The sequence below is a fragment of the Podarcis vaucheri genome, assembly GCF_965113315.1.
Source record: "Podarcis vaucheri genome assembly, chromosome: 1".
NCBI lineage: Eukaryota > Metazoa > Chordata > Lepidosauria > Squamata > Lacertidae > Podarcis > Podarcis vaucheri.
This window is the reverse complement of record NC_138759.1, coordinates 135520235-135542944: the sequence shown is the minus strand read 5'-3', so window position 1 is coordinate 135542944 and position 22710 is coordinate 135520235. Positions and strand designations below refer to the sequence as shown.

Sequence of the window (22710 nt, the reverse complement as noted above, 5' to 3'; positions counted from 1 at the left end):
GAGAAAGAGAACTTTTTCACGATTGGCATCAAAGGTGTGAGAGGAGTTGTGCACAGTACACAAGTACTGCCAGTACTGGTCCAATGCAGGCAGAGTGAGCTTGGGTAGGAATCTTGTCTTGTCCTTATGTATGTTTCTTGTCTTCAAACCTTCAGGGTCAGAAGAAGCAGGACACTTCAAATGTCAAAACTTCTTTGTTTTTTATTCCAAGGTGGCAGCAGACTCCCCGCAGGGAAGGCCAGCCAGGACGGCCCCACAGGCTCAGGATGCTCAATAATGGCAAAGGTCTCCCAAGAGGAATCCTCTTCCATGATAGAAGGCCCAGGACCACACCGTGAGGCTCTCTCATCAAATCACGAAATACAAAAAACTGCAGTTTTACTGATATACTTTAAGTCCAGTAGCGCTCTGTGCATGTCAAGGGCTTTCCTTTCCTTGTACCATGTAGACAACTTCATTTCTCCTCAGCGAGGGGGGGGGAGGCATTCTGGGTTGTACCCAACTAATGTCTACTCAGAGTAGACCCAGTTAATGCTCCTGTTCGCCATGCCTATTAATTCCAGTAGGTCTACTCTGAGCATGACTGCCATTGGGACACAACCCTCTGTGTATGTCCAGAGGTTTCCTTCCCTTGTACTATCCAGAAAACTTCATGGCCTCATAGATATTTTCTTTTGCCAAGGCACTCTGAGTATGCTTAGAGGCTGTCTGCTCCATTGCCATGCATGGCTAATTACTGGCTGCAATCTATATATTATTGCAAGACATCTGTGGTATGAATTGCTCAGGGCTTCCCTGCCCTGGCACTAGGCAGACTGGAAACATGAGAGTTTGATTTACTGAAAGAGCAGTGCAGGGGGTGGAAGGGCACTCCAGGCTTCCAGCTCTATCAGGTAATACCACGGAAGGAACTGCAGTTTCTCAAAAGGGCAACAAACGAAATGGATGCATCTCAAATCTGTTAATCAGATAAGATGGTTCTTGATTGGGAAAGTTTACAGTGACTTCAACATCGGGAGAGATTCTGTTAGTGGAACATACTAGCTGACTCTCAGAGTCCCTTCCAACTCTACAATTCTAAGATTATATGCAGTTTCACATACAATACACTGAAATTATAAAGATGAAAGAAACACAAACACAAGAGTTATAACTAAGGATTTAGAAGGTTTTTTTTAATAATAATTGTTTGTGAGAAATCCAACTGAATTATTTTAGAATTCTAGTAAAAAGAAGCACGGACAGAGACATTATGGCACTTGTCCTAATAATAACACAGAATGGCACATTCAGTTGTCAACTTCCTAATAAAACCAAATAAAAAACCGTGAAGCATTACTTTCTCCTGAAAGACCCAAAGTGCACTAAAATTTATAAAAAAATACTTTGTATAAAAACATGATGCAAAATTACAGCAAACACAGGCACTTTTATTCAACTGAACAAAAGTGTTGACAGATTCTGTACATGCAGACGTGTTGCTTGCGCAAGGTGTTCACTGGAGAAGAAGGCAATAGCTGAAAGTTTCTGTAGTTCATGTCAAAGATGTGATCTCAATACTTTCAAAGTTTCTCTTGTCGAGATTGTCCTAAATTAACACAAATTCAAGTTAATTCAAACACCACTTTAAATCATAGTTAAAACTAAGCTATGGTGCTGGTATGAGCTGCTGAAACCGTGGACACTTCGCTCCTCCTTCCCTCCCAGCTATGTTTAAAGAATCTAAAATATTAATATTAAACTATACAAGAGCAAGTTAGACATGCAGAGGCAGCCCTCTCAATAGGGAGTGAGGCAGCTGCTTCAGAACAGGGAGCAGTGGAAGTGCTGGAAGGCAGAGGCGTTTGATCTGCCCCAAACTAGCCTGCTGGCCTCGGGTACAGTGGAAGATGCTGTCATGTTTATAGCATTGAACAGCTAATCCATTTTTATTTAAATGGAATGGTGAGACACTACTTGATCCTTTTTCTCAGGCAGCAATTTTTTGAGCTAGCGCTGTGGACAACGTGCAATGCAATATGATGCACATTTACTCTGAAGTAAGGTTTACTGAGTTTAGGTTGGTTTACTCCCAAATAAGTGCGTGGCATTTCAGCCTCTCTCTTTTTAAAGTTATACGTTTTCATTTCCTGTTTGAAAGTATTTTGGGCCATCTCTGTTTATTTTATTTTTTTGACATGGCAACAAAAAAGGGTTCTTTGTCTCTATGTGGGTTGCTGGGCATGATTTAAGACTGAAAGGCAAATGTATGCCTCATAATTCATCAAAACTACCTTACCTGGCATAATAATTCCCAGTCTCTGCTGAATGGCCTCCAGGTGAGCAATATATTCAGTTAATGAATGTTCAGGATCTTTAGATGAATCTGAAGAAGTGCTGTAAAGACATAAAATATAAAAATAATTAAGCCTCCCCAATACACAAAATTCTCAGTACATAAAGTGGCCAAACACATTGACAAAAGCACAAAGGACAAAACATAGTACAAACAGCCTTGGGAGACCCTGACTATCACCCCCCCCCTCCATGTGAAGCCCGGGGGGGGGGGTGCCAGCTGCTTTCCAGCTTTCATATGAAGTTTGGAACCTGTTTAAGGAGATCCTGGTTTTCATGCTAAAAAGTAATTGCAGCTATATTCAGTTAAACCTTCCTTGTCTGACCAACAGACTAGATTTTTTTAAACCATGAAGTGTAGCAATAATTGGAAGAAGTGCAGGTATAAAACGTTGTTTGCAACGAACATGCCACCGAAAACAGAAAAAAAGTACTTCAGTTTTGTGGATAGGTACAACTCTAATTACAAAAGGGAGCTGAGCAGTATATTCACAGCTTTGGATCAGCCCCTTGTGGTCTTTCAGGAGCTGTTGGATCACAACCCCCATCATTTCTAACCATCAGCCATGCCGCAACAGTTGGAGGACCGCAAATTCCCTGCTTCTGTCATAGATCATTCAAGCCTTAAATGCAGTTTTTATTTATAGAATGATTCAGAATGGTACATTAGTGTGGATGACACCCAAATTTGAAACAAATTCTACACCAACCTGTTATGCAGCTGCTGTGGTGGTTTAGGTGAGGAGTTCCTAAGACTCAAGAGATTGCTCCTGCTGCTGTGTCTCGCTTCCTGAGTTCCATCACCTGGGAACACCTCGTGCTGCTTTAGCACCTCGATTCTAGCCCTGGTACCTAGATTGAAGAGTATACAGTGATTCATTTAGACCTGAACCTATGGCCAATGAAGACAATTCTATAATGCAGGAAGGAAGGAATATGTGCATTTTAAAAAGTAAGATATAGCCTATAGCAAAAACTTTTACTGTATAAGCAGTGCATCAATACTGCAGCAGACAGTCAAACATTTAAAGGCCTATCAACTATGAGCTGCTACAAGAGCAAACTCAAGTCCTGAGCATTCCCTATGGCTTCCCACCTCCTGCTTTCCGCATCACCATCCATATATCCAGAATCGAGAGATTTCCCTTAGTTTGTGTGGCTGCTTGCACAAGAGGGAAGCAGCTATACTTTTTGAAAGATATGTGGCATAATAGGTTACTCAGAAATAAGAGGAACACAAGTATACACAATTATGATAGGAGTTTAGTTTGTTCACTTCTGCACAAAGAGATATATACTAATAATAACTTGTAATCAATCCACAGGATTCTTCTGGAGTTCTCACATGAATTGTGTCTAACGCTTGGAGAAACAGATTCCGACTGCATCTCTTTCCTGCCAACTTTGTGCCATTTTTTCACCAGAAACTTTAACCTTGAGGCAAAAAGACATGAATCAGTGTGCAAAATAGTTTCCATACTTGCAAGATCTCACAAATCTGTACAAATGCCACCCACCACACTTACTGTGAAAATTCCAGGAAAAACATACAAGGTGGCCACACGTGTCCCCTCCCCCCACATCACATACATCTCCGCCCCCCTCAAATCCAAGGGCATTTCTACATTTCACAGGCCACACATGCAGATTTTGGTAAACTATCAAGCAGCATATCAAGTTTGCCAAACAAACAAACAACATACCTCCCCTGTCTTATACACCATACTGGAATGCCCACCACCCACCACCAAGTCAGTAAAGTCCCTCTGTTCAGCAACAGGGATCATCTCTAGCACTCTTTTCTTTCTTTCTTTTAAAAAAGCCATTACCGTATTTTTCGCTCCATAAGACGCACCTGATCATTAGACACACCTAGTTTTTAGAAGGGGAATGCAAGAAAAAAAAATTAAAGGGAGTGCTGAGCAGAGTCTGTATGCATCCCAGGCTCTGCTCAGCGCTCCCTTTCACGAGCGGCGTGGAGCATGTGTGCGGCGCTTGCAGGCTTTTCCCCAGGAGGGAGAAGGGCAGCCCGTCTCCCTCCTCAGGGGCTTTTCTGGGAGGTGGGGGAAGGGACTGAGGGGCTGCAGCAGTCCCTTCTCCCACCTGGGGAAAAGCGTGTCTTATGGAGGGGAAAATATGGTACATCATCGCTGAGTTTAGAGCAGTGTGAGTGGCTCCTGCGGGCTTTTCTACGAGGAGGGAAAAGGGACTGACTGGCTGCAGCAGTCCCTTCTCCCACCTGGGGGCAAGCGGCTCTTAGGGGCTTTTCCCGCCTGCATTCGCTCCATAAGACGCACACACATTTCCCCTTACTTTTTAGGAGGGAAAAAGTGTGTGTCTTATGGAGGGGGAAATATGGTACATCATCACTGAATTTAGAGCAGTGCGGGTGGATTTAGAAGGCTGAGCCGAAGGGGCACAAAATTGAGAAGATCCATCATTTAGAAGATACATTTTGGTCTCGCTCAGGGTGCTGTATTACCAAAGGTTACCAAAGTCCACCCCTGGTTCAGTGCCCACTGCCAGCTTTACATGGCTAGTGGGCATGAAACAGCTGAGAAAACGGGTTGATTTCTTTTGTTCTTTCCACACACCTCTGCAAGTGCCCACTGCCAGGCCAAAGTGGCTAGCAGGTAACAAATGTGAAGGTCCTGGGGAATAAACCCTGGAAAATCTGGGATAAAGTCTTTAAAAAATCAAACTGAAAAAACCTTATTTTCTTCTTTTCCTACCCATACACCCCCCATTCAATAAAAACGCTTCACAAGGCACTTTGAACTGGCAGATGCCCCTGGTTGCTTCAGGTATGCCATCTTCACTTCCATTAGGACACATGGCTTGCCAACTGAGTGAGGATTTAAATTCTTTTGATTCAGTGGGGATTTTTTATTCCTCTTTAAAAAGAAAAAAAATGATAACATGTAGCGAAATGTAGAAATAGGGAACAATCTGGTGATATTTGAAGAAAAGTGTTTGGTTACCTTGATATTGCAATCACAACTCTAATTGCAGACCTGAACTTTGTAAAGGAACGGCTCCGTAATTCAGAGACGGTCAGATCAGGAGAAGGATAGATGCCCATGCGCGCTATGAGGGACAGGGTTGCTTGCTCGCATTCTTGGAATCCACCCAGAAGCAGCAGAAGGTATTTTTTCTGATAAACCAGAGCTTTCCTAAAGCTCTCAGCTCTCAAATACTTCCTGTATAACTTTTGCATCTAAATTTTAAAGAGAGAAGAACATTGAGCTTACAGAAAATTTAGAAACTGATTACAAAAAGTACCTACCTCAACAATATTTCCCTGCAATCCATTTGTCTATGGCTGAGAGCTTTCCAAACTGTGTGTTGCACAAACGCTCCTCGCTTTCCTCCCAGGACTGGAAAGGTGTTGGCTTTACCTCCGGTTTGCTAGGAAAACTGAATTACTGTGTCAAGAAATGATGCATGTCTAAAAAACGTGTCACCAACATGAAAAGTTTGGAAAGCTCTGGACTATGTGCTCTTAGCAGTTAAATGTTTACAGGTTGTGTTTGAGTATGAATGAATGCTTGCAGCCTAATTAATTAATGGTTCTTCTTCCCCCATGACTGCCTCAATGTTTTAATAGCACTTGCTATTTAGTCGTTTCTCGGTTGTCTTGAGGTTTTAAGAGGGCCCACTACTGTGTTTTGTTTAATAAAGCTTTTAAACCTTTCCTCTGCTGTGCTTCTTGGATGCCACTTTACACAATCCTCACCCTGGTCTGATCAGCCAGAACTCAGTTTTTTTTGGTAAAACAGCTGATTCTACCTCAAGTTTGCCATTTCTCAGTTTGGGAAGATTTGGGATTTTATCAGTTTGAAGTGATTCACCAGCTGCAATCCTATCTGTGCATAACAAATCTCTGCAGTAATCCATGACCTTATCATATCCAGAGTGCGCTATTGCAATGCATTCTATGTCGGTCTGCCTTTGTAAACTACTTCATAGAATCAAAGAATGGCAGAGTTGGAAGGGACCCAAGGGAATCTCAACTGAAGCATCCGTGACAGATGGCCATCCAACCTCTGCTGAGAAACCTCCAAGGAAGGAGTCTACCAACTCCTGAGGGAGACCGTCCCACTGTTGGACAGCTCTTACCATCAGAAAGTTCTTCCTGATGTTGAGTTGGAATCTCCTTTAGAAGCTTCAGCGGATGAAGAATGCAGCAGCCTAGGTGATGACGGTGGCTAAATGCTCAGTCTACATTATACCTATTCTGCATCTGTTGCACGGGCTTCTAGGCCAACTCAAAGTGCTTTAATTGTTTGGGGCCCTTCCCTCAGAGAAGCTGGTCTTAGGACTGGGCAGTGGAGGCCCTGCTTGTGTGCCCTTCAGAAAGAGAGGGAAGGTGGGTGGGCACAGTTTTTGGAGGGGCCCCATAGGTAGGGATCATCCTCTCTGGAGGTATATGATCAAAAACCTCCCCTTCAGTGGCACTGAGACTGGCTGAGGATTGTTTTTAATGAGGGGGCTCAATAGGCAGGAGTTTTTAGTCTTATATATGGCTGGCTGTGACATATTGAACTGAAGTATCTTTATTAATATTATTATGACTGATTTATGTTGCTTATGTTTTATGTTTTTATTTTTCAATAACATAAATTGAATTACAGCAAAATTACAACATAAATTATACATATAAAACCAAAAAGGAAAAAGAAAAAAACGAAGAAAAACCATAATCATAACATTCACAATACATAACAAAACATACATACACTTTTGACTTCCTTCCACTGTTTTGGGACTTCAAATTTCTTAATTGTTGTGTTATATTTATATTGCTTCTAGCTTTCTACCTATTACAACCATTTCTTCATTTCTTTGACCCTGCAGAACTTCACTCATTACATACTGTTATTTTTACTCCAGAACAATGTTTTTTCATGTATTCTTTAATGCAGTCCCGTTCTTTTTTGTTCTGATTGTCCCCTTAAGACTGCTGTTAATCTTGCCAAATCTATATATTCACAAAGTTTAATTTGCCATTCTTTTACTGATGGGATTTTCCCTCCCCTCTTCCATTTTTTTGCTATAAGCATCCTGGCAGCCGTTGTTGCATATAGAAATACTTTCTTTGTGTTGCTAGAAATATCGTTTGTGATTAAACCCAGAAGAAATGCTTCCGGTTTCTTAATAAAATATATTTTTAACATCTTATGTTTTATATGGATTTAAATGTTGTAATCAGTACATTTATTAATAAATAGTCATTTTGGGAGTTCAAGATTTTCAACACAAGGTTCCCTTAACCCCTGCTCTGAGCACTATACCCATCTATCCACCCTTCCTATTGCCAGCTAAATTTTGCTTCGTATGTTACTGTTGATATGCATGAGAACAGCTCAAAGAAAGAGAGCATATGCAGAGAAATTTTTACCTTCAGATTGTAAGATGACACTGCTGACTTGTTTTCTGCCACAAAATTAGTTTTTGTTTCTTCATGCTCTGTTGTTCGCAAGCCATTGTGCAAAATAGGTTTCTCCTCCTGATAAGCAGTCCCTTCCGATTCTTGCATGGAGTTAATAACACATGTAGGTTTGATCTAAGCATGACATTTAAAGACTGGTTCAAAACTTCAAAATTCAATACGATATAGGTAATGAAATTCAGCAACATTTAAATATAATGGCCTGATACAGGTTGTGTGCTTTCCATTGTGACTAGGGAAGAGGGATGGGGTAAACCACATCAGTGAGCAAGAAGGATAAGTCTCTGGAAAACTGTCTGTGTTACCCATGTACCTTAGGCTGCCTGCCGACCTGGGCAAAGTCTCTCCCCCCCCAATGAAACAAAGTTATATATTCCAAATTATACAAATTATCCAATAATCAAACAAATTCCAATGTTATGCCCAATTATAAATTATTATTATTTTTTAGCTGACTTCCCATGCTTCGAGATTGGGGGGAATCCTAATCCTCTCATAGTTCTGCTGCATTTCAAAATATTACAATAATTCCCTTAATACATTGTGATGTTAATCCTTCATTATTTTCAACAGCCTCTGTGTTCATTCTGCAAGTGAGTTTAAGTCCAAATAAAATGTTTCTGTGTGGATTCTATGTCTTACTCTTCTTCTTTATAACCCAAATCTGTAATCCAAGATTCCCCTCTGTAAATTCACATCCTCTCGTCACAAACTGGTGTTTCTGCCGAATCAGTCCAGAAGCCTTCCACTACAGGGAGCTGTGATATCGACATATTGACACACAGTCCAGATAAAATCAAATCACGGCGTCTGCCCAATGTTGTTCCTTAACCAGCTGCTATTCAAACATTAGCTTTTCCCAGGGAGGGGGGTTACCAAGTAAACTGGAAGTACAAATATTGAAGAGTAAAATGTTAGAGGTTCACCCCCACCCTAGCAATATAATTTGATTCAGCTAGCTGGTCAGTCTACTTTCGGTTTCACTCCTGGCTCCTTGTTAAATTAATACTGCGTCAGAAACCTCCCAAGCAGATATCCAAAGTTCTTTGGTGTTTCTCCAGTTGTTAGCAAGATGTCTCTTCTACTCCAGGAGAGTCTTTTGATCTTCCAGGAAACCCAAGCGTTGAAAGCCTTGATTTTCCTCCCCCCCCCAGTCATTTCCACACAGTAATTATTAGAGTTATTAAAACCTTATTATATCAACAAATGCAAAATTTTTAGTCTCACTTGCTTTCATAAGTCCAGCAGTCGCTCCTTCCAGAGGGGATTCGCCAAATGTAATCACATGGGCAAATATCGAAGGAAAGTAAATAAAGGCTCACTCCCCTTTTCTGTTCTGTCAAACCGGCATCTCAGCTGATAGTCCCTAGTCTTCCAAATCTTCAGAGGCTGAATTAATTAGCAGAAAAAATCCTCCAGCTTCACTCAAAGCATGTCCATTATTTAAATCCAATTTTTCATCTTAAGAAATGGAGACTTGTTGCTCACGGAGACAGCTTCGGAGAGTGCCAGAATTGAATGGAGGCTTTCCATCTAGTGCTCCCCAGCCCCTTATTCCCTCCAGATTTGGGGCCAGGTGTTGGGTGACTGGCCCTGGAGGAATTTGGGAGGCGGATTACTCTCATATCAGCCTCTAATTGACCTGCAAAATGGAGACGATGGAATTTCAGCCATCTTCTGTGGCGACCAGCCAGAAGTCCGGCAAAGTCTTGCAGCCTGGGGGGGGGGCAGGTAAATTCTTTTTACAAAATGAAGTTTAGGGACCTCAACGCCCATATCCTGGTCTGATGCGCTGCTCCATTGTGCATTTCCTTCTTAAGATCCCCACTGGCATCAGATTAAAGAATGGAAGGCTCTCCCTGAATGCAGTCTGAGGAGCAGATAAGGCCCCACATGCCAGGGAGTCTAGGCAGAGTTTGATTTGAGGAGAGGTCTGGAAATCTGGCCTTGGATTGTTTTCATGTTTTCTGTGTACCTTTTTGGCTTTGGTATGTGGGTCATGATTCTGACGGCAAAGAGTAGGGAGAAGGAGAGTGTCTCTTACAGGGTCTCTCGACTTTTGGTTTTTCTTGAGGATTGAGCGCTGTTTACTGGATTCGAGGCCTGGGGGTTACTTGAATTGATAAGTGGATCCAGAGCCACCAAGGTGGATGAAAGCCACCTGAAATTCTCAACTTATGCATAAAAGTGCAGTCTTTCTAGGGGAGCATTAAGAGCATCGTGTGGTCTGCTGAGGGCTCTGGCAGCCACTAATTTAGTAATTCCCTCCACTTCTGAAATACATTCCTGTACGATGGTAAGAAAGGAGGAATACGGTTCCTTTTGAGGCATTCCCTCTCCACTACGGCTCTAAAACACAAACCATTTTTGTTTGAAGAAGACCTGCATTACCTGTTGGCTCACTCAATGTTGTGCCCATTGGGATGTGCCCATTGTAGCAGAGTTGATTCTGTGGCTGTTTTCTTTGGCTGTGGCCTTTGCTGCCTTGCATTAAATCCATTGGCTCTTCTTGTGAGAAGCCGCTGGTTTCTTTGCTTTAATTACAGGGCCCAGAGATTTCTTTTTGGGAAAGTGGATGAGTAAAGAGAGAGATTTTGGGGAAGCAAAAAGAGGAATACAGCTGAACTGAAGTAAAAAGGTGTAAAGAGAAGAGAAAGTTAAAGATAGCTCAAAAGGCAAGCACAAAGAAAAGGAGCAAGGACATCTGTTGAGCTGGCAGGAAGACAAATCTAGAGAGATACCGATAGGAAAATGAGGAGGAGCAGTCAAAAGAATAATAGCACTTTCCTTCTTAAGTTGCTAGAACATCTAGGACCAAGCATGGCTGCTACATAGCTCTTGTCTGCCAGGAAAATAGCTCACAGATATTTAGGATGAACTCCTCCTTCAACCCCCTCAAAAGGTGAAATGGGTTACAAGCCTTTTTTTTCTTTAAAAAAAATTGCTTATAAGCATTAAGTGAAGTATGAACAATGGCTTATGAAAATAAAATAAAATGAACCCTCTTACTGGAGATTTGGAGGAGGCCAGTAACTCTGCTTTAAGTTCCTCAACTATATGCAACAAGGCTGCAACTGCTTCATCATTTGAAGGAGGCCAGTTAACTGTTCTGTTAAATAAAGGGTAGAAAAAAAGAAATAATCCAAGTAATTGTAGACTCCGTTGCTGTCCCATGGAACAGATATGCCTCTGTACATATGAAGCCTGAACCATTTGACATTAAGACAGCATATAAAACAGAAGTAATTCACCAACTGTATAAGGAATAACATTCACCAGTAAAAAAGTACTAATGTGTTTGTATGAAAGTAATGAAGGCATCACTTTTTTCAGGCACACCTTACCTTCCACGTTCATGTAGACTGAGCATATATGGCAAGCTGGGGCCTGAAAGTGTCATGAACTGCCACATTCAGGCCTGATTCAGACCATTGTTTAGTGTTACACCAGCACCAGCAGGTGCAAACTTTGAGCTGCTTTGCATCGTGTGCAGGTACGAGCACGTGTATATGTATGTGTGTGTGTGTGTGTGAGTGTATTCATATTCCTTACTGAAGGTAAAGCAGAAAAATGTAATTTTTAAAATCTAATAATAGTTCAGGTCAGGCTTCCTCAACCTCGGCCCTCCAGATGTTTTTGGCCTACAACTCCCATGATCCCTAGCTAGCAGGACCAGTGGTCAGGGATGATGGGAATTGTAGTCTCAAAACATCTGGGGGGGGGGCGAGGTTGAGGAAGCCTGTTTTAGATGCATTACATCTGAATTGGGTCTTAGGGTCAAGAATCTTGTTGACATGTAATAGTTTTAGGATTTTATCCAAGGAAACTCATGTTTCTAGTTGGTGCAGAGAAAATGTCCAATTACTAGGACTGGATAAGACATTAGTAACAAATTACGGAAACCAGGACTCATAGCTGTGGTGGTCCCTCAGTTTTGATAGGTATTTCAACCACGAGAAATACAAAATTGGTTTCAATTAAGATCCTTGTAAAATACTCACCGCTCTGTAGTTTTATATATGAACTCAGAAAGATAACCTGCAGCAATGAGCAACTGTTCTCTGATGTTTTCCAATTTCTGCTGCTCCACATGGAGCATTACTGTATCTGTTGTAAAGTGGGTGTAATTATTTTTTGAAGGACATGGAGGAAGTTCATCTTGATTTTTATGACAATTAAGGTATCTTTCCTGTTTCTCCAAGTGTTCTAGAATCTGTTGCAAATCCTTTATTCTTCTGGTGTTCTGCCAACGTTGCAATTCCAACTCATGCTATGGGAATAGAAGCATAGCTATTTGCAATATAGAAAAATAAAGTAGCACTTTGCAATGCACACAGGAAATAATTCACAAGCCGTAGGAAGAAGTTAGTATCTAAGCTCTTCCATGCCAGGAGATCCATTGCTAACAAGATGAAGTGGGCGGGGGGGGGGGGAGAGGAATGTTATTTGCAGAAGTGTTGGTGGGGGAAGGGTGGTGCTGCAGTGAGCACCACTGAGAGTACTGGGTTAGCTTTGCCAGGGCACCCACAACACCCTTCTTGTCCCCCTGATATGTGGTAGTGTCAGGAGGCCAGGTCCACAGTGCTATCCTTCTCGTCCCCCTGATATGTGGTAGTGTCAGGAGGCCAGGTCCACAGTGCTATCCTTCCCTGTGGGCCACTACAGGTTCTCTGAAACACAATTTTCTATGTCTCTTTACTATTAAATAAATCCTTAACTCATCTGAACCCTCATTTCAGGTTCTCTCATTTATACATTCAAAGTATAAAGGGCTAAAATAATCTGAAAAGGGGGTAGGCATCCTGGTAAAACCAGTGTGGTCCTGACCTGCCCCTCATTTATCCTGGGATGAGTAGACTTATTATTGATATGCAAAGCTGGGTAAGGTGCAACTTTCTCCACAAACACCCAATGCGAATAATCCAAATTAGGAAAGCATACTGGTAAAAAATAATAATAATAATCTTTGTGGTGATGTTTTTATTGTATTAAAGGGCAGATTATTGAGGTAACAAATCCATGGCTATAAATAAGTAAAAAGGCCTCTGAACTTTTTCAAGCCAGGGCTGAAAAAAGTAAAAAGAAACCACATGTTCTTACCAGACTTTCTCCAGCTTCCTGTAGTTCCTGCAGTTTGCCAAATTCTGTTTGTTGTTCCTGCTTTATTTCTCTTCTTCTTTGTTCTGTCCCTCTTTCCTGCTCCCTCAGCAATCTGAGAATGGACTGCAGCTGATCCCATTTCTTTCTCATTTGTGTATCTTTCTCTGTCTGTATCTTCAAGGCATGGGTAATGTCCTCTTTTTGACTTTGCAGAGCAGCCTGTGCGGCATGTAAAGTGGTGTGGAGCTCTTGTTCTTTCGGAGGCTGTTCAGAGGGCATCTGCATTTCACCCATTTGCTTCTTTGAATCAAGTACTTGCTGCCGCGTCTTCTCAATTATGGCTAAAAGATTTCTGGCATGGGACCTCTCTTTGTACAACTGAGCTTTCAGTTCCTGCAATGAATCGTTATGCTTACAAGACCCGCATTCATTTATTCTCATGCTCAGCTGTTCTGTCAAAATACGTTCATGTTTCAAAGCACTTAAAAGTTCTAAACTGCGATTCTTCTCAACATCTTCACTTTTCTGCAGTTCCACGAGTTTATTTTTATATTGGGACAATAAAGCTTCACAGCGAGAATGTTCAATCTCAAGTTCTTTACGGAGATTACTGTTTGCTGACTGTTCATGTTCTAAAGCCACAGACAGTTGGTTGTTTTGAATGCACTGTAGTTCCAAGGCAGCTTGCAACTCCTGTACAGAAGAAGGGAAAATTCACTACAATTACACAGGACTTTCAATGTCTGAGAGGAATTCCAGTTTGTAAATTAAAATTAAAAAGCAGATTCTGATCAAGAAGCCCACAACTTTCTAATTCTAACTAAATTATTGGTAATTTGACCAGCGACAATTCACATATTTGTCTAGGGTGGAGCTTGATGCCTCAAACTCAGTAGGTCACCCATAACTTTTTAAATAATGTGTATATATCAACTCCAGGACCAGGCTGTGAATCATGGACAATTCTTCTTGGCATTAATTATCTGTTGGCATTCGCAAAATAGAATGGTACCTCACATTTTCAGGAATTAGCCATGCACTGCAAATATGCATGTTCTTTTGTGCCCTGGCCATCATTTGTTGTCGATCAGTTGGAATACTTTTAATTTAGAGAAAAATATGTTTTGGATTATTAAAAGTTAAATTGGTATTTTGGGAGAGGAAAACTGCATGCAATTGGAAGCAAATTTTCTTCATTTGAAACGTTTTTGTGTGTTTGTTCAGTTTTTTGGCAATAGGTGTGTAGGTATAATCAATACCCTCATTCAAAAACTTACGTTGTGTGGTATGGCTTACTTTCTAAGTAAGAGGTATGTGGTCAATCTTGTTTGAAAATCATACATGGGCCCTCTTACACAGAATCTCTTTCCCTATCCATACAAGTGCAGAGGGGGAAAAAATTGTGTGTGTGTGTTGTCGCCGGAAACCCCCCCCCCCATCTCACTGACACGTGTTACACAAGCACCACATGCACACATCTCACACATGCACACATCTCCTCTTCCTGACCCTGGAGATGTCCCTTTTAGAGGGCCATCCCTCAAAGCCTTCCGTAAATAAGGAAGCGCTAGTTTGACAGCTTCCCGCTATAGCGCTCCGCATAGACCTATTTTTATAATGAGTAGACCGGCCGACCTAGCTCTGCTGTCAATCGGCGCCCGCTGCAGCCAATCAGCATTATCGAACAGCGCCCCTTGCGGCGGCCACGCAGGTACTGCAGGCTACTGCCGCTCTCTCCCCTTACCTTTGACAGCTCTCAATACAAAGTTTCCGAGTTCAATTGACCGTGACTGATCTAATCAAAATGTAGCAAGCTGCTTCCTGAAGGCGAAATTGCTTTCAACTTCAAGGACAATATTCTTTATAAATTCACTAAAAATCAGCCGTACTTCGGATTTCCACCGGACCACTTTTATTCTACAGGATATTACAAGGACTATCAAAGGGGGGTGGTCTGATATCAAGCGGCCATAATCCCTTGACCGAGCAGTCACGTACTCTGTGTTCCTCCCTAATAGACGTGACAACCTTGATAGCCATCGGTGATGGGCTCAGACAGAAGGCTATCAGGGATACAATGAACTGCATATCTTAGTATATTCCGTACGGACTCTCACAAAGGACTGTGACCAGATTCCTCTCAGGGGGCAGGAAACTTCGCCTTTTCTCTTTGTCCTTAAATATGACTCATGTGGGGAGGAGAAGGGAGGCTCCGGCCAGGTGTCAGGACACTCGGATTACCTGTGCAGCCCCTCCTCAACTCCTCCCATTTTTAATATAATCATGATGTAAATATGATGTAATTCTGAGGGTGTAGCTTAGGGGATTAGGAACTAATAAAAGTTAGGGTCTCCCTTTGTTCGGGGCTTCCATTTTGCTTCACCTTGTGGGCGGTGGGAGTCCTGTCACGACAGTCTTTTCTAAATAAAGACCGGGCCTACTGGCTGCTGTTTTGCTCTGAATTGCTCTGGCTGGTGTCTTTACTTTTTGTCCAAGGGAGCCCTCAGATTTTCCGCTAACAGTGTAGAGACAGTGGCACTCTCTGCACATGTACTGTGGCACAAAAAAAAGTTTTGTACAAGTCCTATTATGATAAAACAGCAAAATTAAAAATTGCAGCCCCCCCCCCCAATTGTAGCTCTACAAAGTTAAAATGTTACTAGCCATGATTGCCACCCACTTATCAACCAATGTTACTGGTGAGGCAGTGGAAGGACAAGGTTTAATTCTGCCCCCCTGTGTACTTTTCCTTCAAGCAGGTGAGGTGAAGGACTCTCGCTGCTGCCTTACTTAAAGGAGAAGCAGAGCTGCATCAAAGGGCAAGTCCTTTGCAAAAACAGTCTTCTCCTTTAAACATCTGAGTGATCAGGCAGGGGGGAAGGAACTCCTTTACTCAGCCCGAAGTTTCAGCAGAAGCGGGGGGAAAGCTGCTTCAAAGACCACTTTTCCAAAGGGCTTTAAGACATTCCTCTGGAGGCTATCTTAAACCCTTTGCAAAGATCCCTGCCCCCCCCCCCCTTTTTCAACCTCCAACACTGGAGTTTAAAGGCGGAGGGCTGAGACATGCAAATCAGTATGACCTTCTATGAATGACAGGTGTCTGGGATTGCCCACCTGTCATATTTGACTTGTGAGGTCAATCCTGGAAGCAAAAGGTTCCCACCCCTGATGTAGAATACATTCACTTATTAAAAGGCCTTACCTGCTGCATTTTAAAAAAATTAAATAAAATCTTACTTATGGTTTCCTGAAAGCAGGATTTAGAGGCATGGTAAAACAGAATACATAAGCTTGAGTAGCAAAAATGGTTATAATTTCCCCACAAGATTTTACCTCTATTGCTTTTGACTTCTCTTCCTCTTTTAACTTGTGCTGATGTTGTTGTTCATCTAACATGTGCTGTAGTTCTTTTTCTTTAACTTGTTCATTTTGGAAGTCTTGAAGAACAGCTGTCATATCTTTCTCCTTATTTTCCAGTGCAGAACTGCAACATACAAAAGTTATATGTATTTTTTTTAAAAAAAACTGCTAACTTGCATCTTTCTGTTTTTTTAGCAGACATGCAGCTGTATCCAACTTAGTTCTAATCAGAATAATCCACTAAAATTAATAGACCTAAGGTTAACCATGTCAGGATTCTCAGCCGCAGTCAGAGGTAACTGGCCTCACTCCAGGCAATCGGCTGAGATACTTGTTGACCTTCCCGTCTGCGTCTCCCGGCAGGATACAGGCAAGGCCACAAATCGGCGATCCTCCTCAAACGTGAGAAGAACACACCCTCCTCCCTCCTTCCCTCAGGGAGGGGAAAAGAGACAGACAGGAGTCTATTTACATGTCTTTATTCCTGTCATTTCAGCAGTACAGAGAAACGTGTCTGCACTCTCCAGTCTCCAGCAGTAGAGTCTCAGCTCCACCCCTGTACTTCCAGTACAGGTCAGATGACACTCTGAGCTAACATCCGGTGCTCAGTACAATGAATGGACTGCCCCTTTGTCCCAATAGCACAGTCCCACACATCAACATCCTGTTTTGCATTCCAGCCACCTGCAGCTGGCTTTTGCATTGCTGCTTTTTCCTGACATCCATTTATTTCAATGGATCTGCTTCAGGTAAAATGAACACCTGGACACAACCCAATGCCTTTAGTAACTGAGCAAGAAAAAAAACCAATAAAGTATCATGGGAGGGGTGTTTCTAGGACTAAGGTGAAGCTGTGACGCTCCCTTGTTATTTTTGCTATTGGATGCTGCATGTTGTTCAAGTAATCTTATTATATTTATAGTATTCAAATGTGGTGTTTTGTATGTTATTATATTTTTGTTTTGCTTGTCATTATGAAATTGTTTGCAATGTATCTGTTTCTTTGTTGTGAGCCTCTTTGGGCAGGCTTTTTTGTGGGAATATGAATAAATGAATGAATAAAACACTTCACATAGTGCTTTTTATTATGTCAGGAACAACACTTCTTAACTTTTAACGTTTCAGCACAGGTTGGTATAAACAGTGAATTCTCAAGCTGAAACACTTCCTATACTAGAGACCTAGAAACAAAAATCAGGAAGGGACTCTGCAGTTGAAACCCCAGGGATATGTGGAAAGGGGAACTGGAATAAGAAATTTGTGACAACAATTATGTTGCTCTTTGATTGTATAGTAAAATCTATCATTAAAAATCACAACTAGAGGTAGTGGGTAGGTAAACGGTAAAGGTAAAGAACCCCTGACAGTTAAGTCCAGTCGCGAACGACTCTGGGGTTGTAGTGCTCATCTTGCTTTACTGGCCAAGGGAGCCGATGTTTGTCCACAAACAGTTTTTCCGGGTCATGTGGCCAGCATGACTAAGCCGCTTCTGGCAAAACCAGAGCAGCGCACGGAAACGTGTTTACCTTCCCACCGGAGAGGTACCTACTTGGACTTTGATGTGCTTTTGAACTGCTAGGTTGGCAGGAGATGGGACCGAGTAACGCGAGCTCACCCCGTCGCGGGGATTTGAACCGCCGACCTTCCAATCGGCAAGCCCAAGAGGCTCAGTGGTTTAGACCACAGTATTTAGGCAAATACTGAAATGCAAAAAGTTGTTAGAAGAGGACTGTTTTGTAATACAGGAGGATTGGGGTACAAAGGCACCCCAGAACTTAACTGAATGTCTCCAGTATGATACAAACTGAGAGCAGGAAGAACTTCACAATAAGACATTTACTTGGAAATTGTAGCTGTAGATTGTTCTAAACGCAAACCGAACTGCCCTTGGAAGTCCTTACCTGTACTTAACTATGTCTTCCTGGAGGTCCTGGAGGGATTTTTGGAGCCTCTCATTTGTTTGCTTGCTTTCACAGAGATCTGATTTCAAGTTCGATATTGCGCTGTGTTCCTGTTTCAGTAGTTCATGCATCTCAGAGGCTTTCTCTTGTTCACTTTTTAGAGAAGCCTGCAAGTCACTTGCAATAGATTTCTCCTGCTGAAGTTTATATTCTAGTAATTCAACTGAGAACAAATACAAAGTTACAACAAAATAAAATAAAAAAATCCATTCCAATAACTTAAAGTAGCCCCCCCCCATATAACTTTAAAAAATGACAAATGAAGTGGATTTTGAAAGGCACATACAGTATTTTTCGCCCCATAGGACGCACCGGCCCATAGGACGCACCTAGGGTTTTTTTCCGGGGGGGGGGGGGGGATAAAGAAAAAAAAAATTATTTCGCCCCCAGGTGCGGGGCTGGGGAAGCCCGAGCTTCCCCCGACCCCAGAACAGGCTGCTATCCGCTAGCCGTGGGAGAGCCGCGTGGCTCTCCCACGGCTAGCGGAGCGCTGCATGAAGCCTGAAGCTTGGGGTGTGCTGAGCTCAGCGCGCCCCAAGCTTCTGGGTGCAGGCAAGCTCTCCGCTAGCCGTGGGAGAGCTGTGTCTCCCATAGCTAGCTTCCTGAAGCCTGGAGAGCGAGAGGGGTCGGTGCGCACCGACCCCCCCTCACTCTCCAGGCTCCAGTGAAAGCCTGCATTCACCCCATAGGACGCACACACATTTCCCCTTCATTTTTGGAGGGGAAAAAGTGCGTCCTATAGGGCGAAAAATACGGTAAATGCAGTATGTATTGTGACATTTCTGGATGAAAGGACTTGTTGGCAACACTTTGCTTCACTTTCTGTTTTCCCATACTTGCTTCACATTAGGCTATAAAAAGGCTGCCATTCATTACTTTCAGATTCCACCTATCCAAGGCACATTTAATTTAGAAGACCAATTCAATAAACCAGATTCAGTGCACTGCTTAAGAGGTCCAAAAGGTGGCAACATGAGAACAGGCCTTTTCTGTGGTGACTCCCTTTTTGTGGAATGCTCTCCCCCAGGGAGGTTTGTCTGGTGCCTTCATTATACACCTTTAGGCACCAGGCAAAAACATTCCTCTTCTCCCAGGCCTTAGGCGGATTAAACTTTTACGGCCTTTAAAATGTAGGGTTTTTTTTGCCAGGGGCGGGTATTATTGTTGTGCTATTAAGTATTTATTTTGTGCTTCTATCCTGTATTTTTATCTTGTGAAATACCCTGAGATTTTCACATGAAGGATGGTATATTAAAGGGAAGTCTTCTTTCTGCACATAACTGTTAGTCTCTTTCTGCACAAAACTGCTCCATTTTGGGGAAGCCTTGCTCCTCTTTTCTCTTGCTTTCTGAGAAGTCTTGCTCGTAGGTTTTTCCCTGCCTTTGCACACACTGTACGAACCTGCTCTTCACGCCTAGCTGACCACATCCACAGAACTTGATTATTACATTGTCTCATGCTATGATCAATCATTAGTAACAGACATCCCAAGCTCATGGAAAACAAACTGTACCTGTTCTCCATGCCTAGCTGATTGTTATATTGTTTGTGCCATATTAATCTCTAGTTACAATTCAATTAGGAGGCTTCATGCCTGTCTAGTTCTAGCTCCGATTCCCAGCCTTTACTCCATCAATGATAAATGATCACATGTAATCCCCACCTCTCACATGTAATTCCCGCCTTAGTACTTATGTTAACCAATCACAAGTTTCTGTGTGTATGTATCAACCAATCAGCCACAGGCCCACCTGTGGCAATGCTTGTAATATTCAATAAAAGAGGCTCTCAGGGGTCCGCCCAGACAGACGCCTCATGTTACACCTGCCTCTCGTCTCCCATTATTTTTCATTTCTACAGTATATAAATTTTAACAACTATGAGGAGGAAGAGGAAACTGAGATAAGATATGATAGCCATCTTCAAATATCTCGAGGACTGTCACATGGAGCAAACTTATTTTCTTCTGCTCCAGAGGGTAGGACTTGAACCAATGGCTTCAAGTTACAAGGAAGGAGAGTCCAACTAAACACCAGGAAGAACTTTCTGGCAGTTAGAGCTGTTCAACATGGAACAGACTCCCCTCGGAAGGTGGTGGACTCTTCTTCCTCACAGATCTTTAAGCAGAGGTTAGATGGTTATCTGGCATGGATCCTTTTGTTGTGTTTCCTGCACTGCAGTTGCTTGGACTAAATGACCCTTAGGGTCCCTTCCACCTCTACAATTCTATTATTACATGATAAAAGTGTTTGCAAAATAAAGATTAAAGATATAACTCCTTGCATCCTGTTTCTCAGTCAAATGAACGAATGGTAAAAAGTAAGTAACATTTTGTAAACTTCCATAAGGTACTACCCTGCCTTCGAAGTTGATGTTCTTGTTTACTCTGATGATTCTCTGTATTTATAAGTGTTTCTTGGAGTTGTTGCAGCTTCTCCTGGCTTTGAAGATGCATCAGTCGCAACTCTGCTTCAAGGTCTTGTATTTCAGTAAGCAAGCTGTTTCTATCTGAAGAAAGAAGATGCTCCAGAACTAACTTTTGCTGTTGTTCCTGAAATGAAAACAAGTCCATGTTACATATTAAATAACTTATTTCAGTTTCTTTGAGGGTGTAAATTCTTACATCGAATCATTTAAGCTACATAACCAATTTCCAACCTAGGTTGTTATATTAGGCTGGAAATTCGTTTTTGTAGCTTAAAAGGATAGCCTAACTACTGGATCCTTTGCTGTCACTTGAGGCTCAGGTGGCCTCGGTGGCGTGGAGTGCCTTTCATCGGCTTCATCTGGTGGCCCGGGTGCATCCCTATGTTCACAGGGATAGTCTAACTTTTGTTGTCTATGCTCTGGTAACTTCAAGGTTAGATTATTGCAATGCATTGTACATAGGGCTGCCTCTGAAAACGGTTCGAAAACTTCAGCTAGAGCAGAATTCAGCAGTCAGGTTGCTCCCCAGAGCAAGATGGTTTCAGCATGTTACACTGATCCTGGTCTGACTGAACTGGCTGTCAATTGGTTTCCGGGCCCAATTCAAAGTGCTGGTTTTGACCTATAAAGCCTTAAATGGCTCAGGACCACAATATCTCAAGGACCGCCTCTTTCCATGTGAAAGACCCTGAAATCATCTTCTGGGGCCCTTTTTCAGGTGCCGCTTCCACGAGAAGTCCGCAGGGTGACAACACAATAATGGCCCTTCTCTGCAGGGGCTCCCCATCTGTGGAATGCTCTCCCCGGGGAAGTTCACCTGGCGCCTTCATTATACACATTTAGGTGCCAGGCAAAAATGTTCCATTTTAACCAGGCCTTTGGTTGATCTGATCGACATCCTATGCCCTTTTAAAATGTGGTTCTTTGAGGGTGGTAATAAATAATAATAATAATAATAATAATAATAATAATAATAATAATAATAATATCTAACAGGATGCATTTCAGAAGGCGAATATTACATAGTAAACCCCTGGAAAATTCTCATACTTGTTGTTCCACTATATGTTCCAGCTTTTCTATTAATGATCCTTCGTCTCCAGAGCCAGGACTGCAAAAATGTGTCTGTAAGTAGCTTTGTAACATGTTTCGCTCCTTTTCCAATACACACTGGACTGCTTGAAGTAGGTCTCCTCTCCAGTCAAAAAAAGCAGGTGTATTTTCCTACAAGACAGGATGGATAATCAACAATAAATCATAATTCCCATTTTCTACAAGATTGGAAAACTTTTTTTAAAAAGTTTTGATATTTTTCATAATACATTACAATAAAAAACAAACTGATCTAAACAAAAATAAATACACGAGAAAGAGAAAAAAGCAAATAACTATTAATATTAAATAGTCATAATAAAAACCTGTTAGTCCCACAATTAACTCTAAACTGAATCAATACTTCTATCACATACATTAAGTTGAAAGAGGTGTTTCTATGTATATGAAGAACCAATCTGATGATTTCTCAAATATGTTTATACATATTTTACCTATCAGACATTAGCATTTCACTTTCACCCAATGAAAACAAAGGACACTTTTCTTCCCTGTAGCTGTCAGACATTTCATCTTGCTTCTTTTTGCGTGTGTGTTAGGGTGAGGCTGGTCTAAGATAGAGCAAAGCAGAATGATGTAAAACAGGAAAGAAGAAAAAACTGCCCAGTGTTCAGTGTTCTGGAATTATTTTACTTAAACTCTGTATTCAAATATTTTAAAGACATTCCCTCTATAGGTAAAAAAGTATGCAAAATGTATACTGTGTGACAAATAACCCTTTTTAAGAGTGTAAATAATATTTTATTTGGCTAAAATTATAAGGTTTAGTTGTCAATTTTGCACTATTGTTTAAGAAATATATAAAGTATCAATGGGAAATTTGATTTAAATAATATAAAATTGGCCCTTTCAAATAATCAATTTAAGTTCAACACCTGATTTAAATCAAATCCACCTACCACAAAGGAACACCAATCTATACTTTTGGTGCTGCTGCTCTTTTCATGGTTTCTCTGCAGAAAT

General features: G+C 41.8%; 1 protein-coding gene across 2 annotated transcripts in view; it reads right to left on the bottom strand.

The window, feature by feature from the left end:
- Nucleotides 1-1409: 1409 nt before the first annotated feature.
- PCNT (pericentrin) overlaps nt 1410-22710 on the bottom strand; it is a 76474-nt gene continuing 55173 nt past the window's right edge. The window contains exons 29-41 of one of the 2 annotated variants that reach the window (XM_082221079.1): nt 21685-21858; nt 20563-20758; nt 18148-18370; nt 16220-16370; nt 12887-13579; nt 11788-12056; nt 10796-10895; nt 7736-7900; nt 5316-5551; nt 3680-3768; nt 3045-3186; nt 2279-2376; nt 1410-1588 (exon numbers count right to left, since the gene is read on the bottom strand). In XM_082221079.1, the coding sequence (XP_082077205.1) occupies nt 1563-1588; nt 2279-2376; nt 3045-3186; nt 3680-3768; nt 5316-5551; nt 7736-7900; nt 10796-10895; nt 11788-12056; nt 12887-13579; nt 16220-16370; nt 18148-18370; nt 20563-20758; nt 21685-21858 (2562 nt within the window). In that variant the 3' untranslated portion in view covers nt 1410-1562. Of the gene's footprint in view, nt 1589-2278; nt 2377-3044; nt 3187-3642; nt 3769-5315; nt 5552-7735; nt 7901-10795; nt 10896-11787; nt 12057-12886; nt 13580-16219; nt 16371-18147; nt 18371-20562; nt 20759-21684; nt 21859-22710 lie in introns of those variants that run through there. The other variant, XR_014219341.1, reaches the window with a different exon arrangement.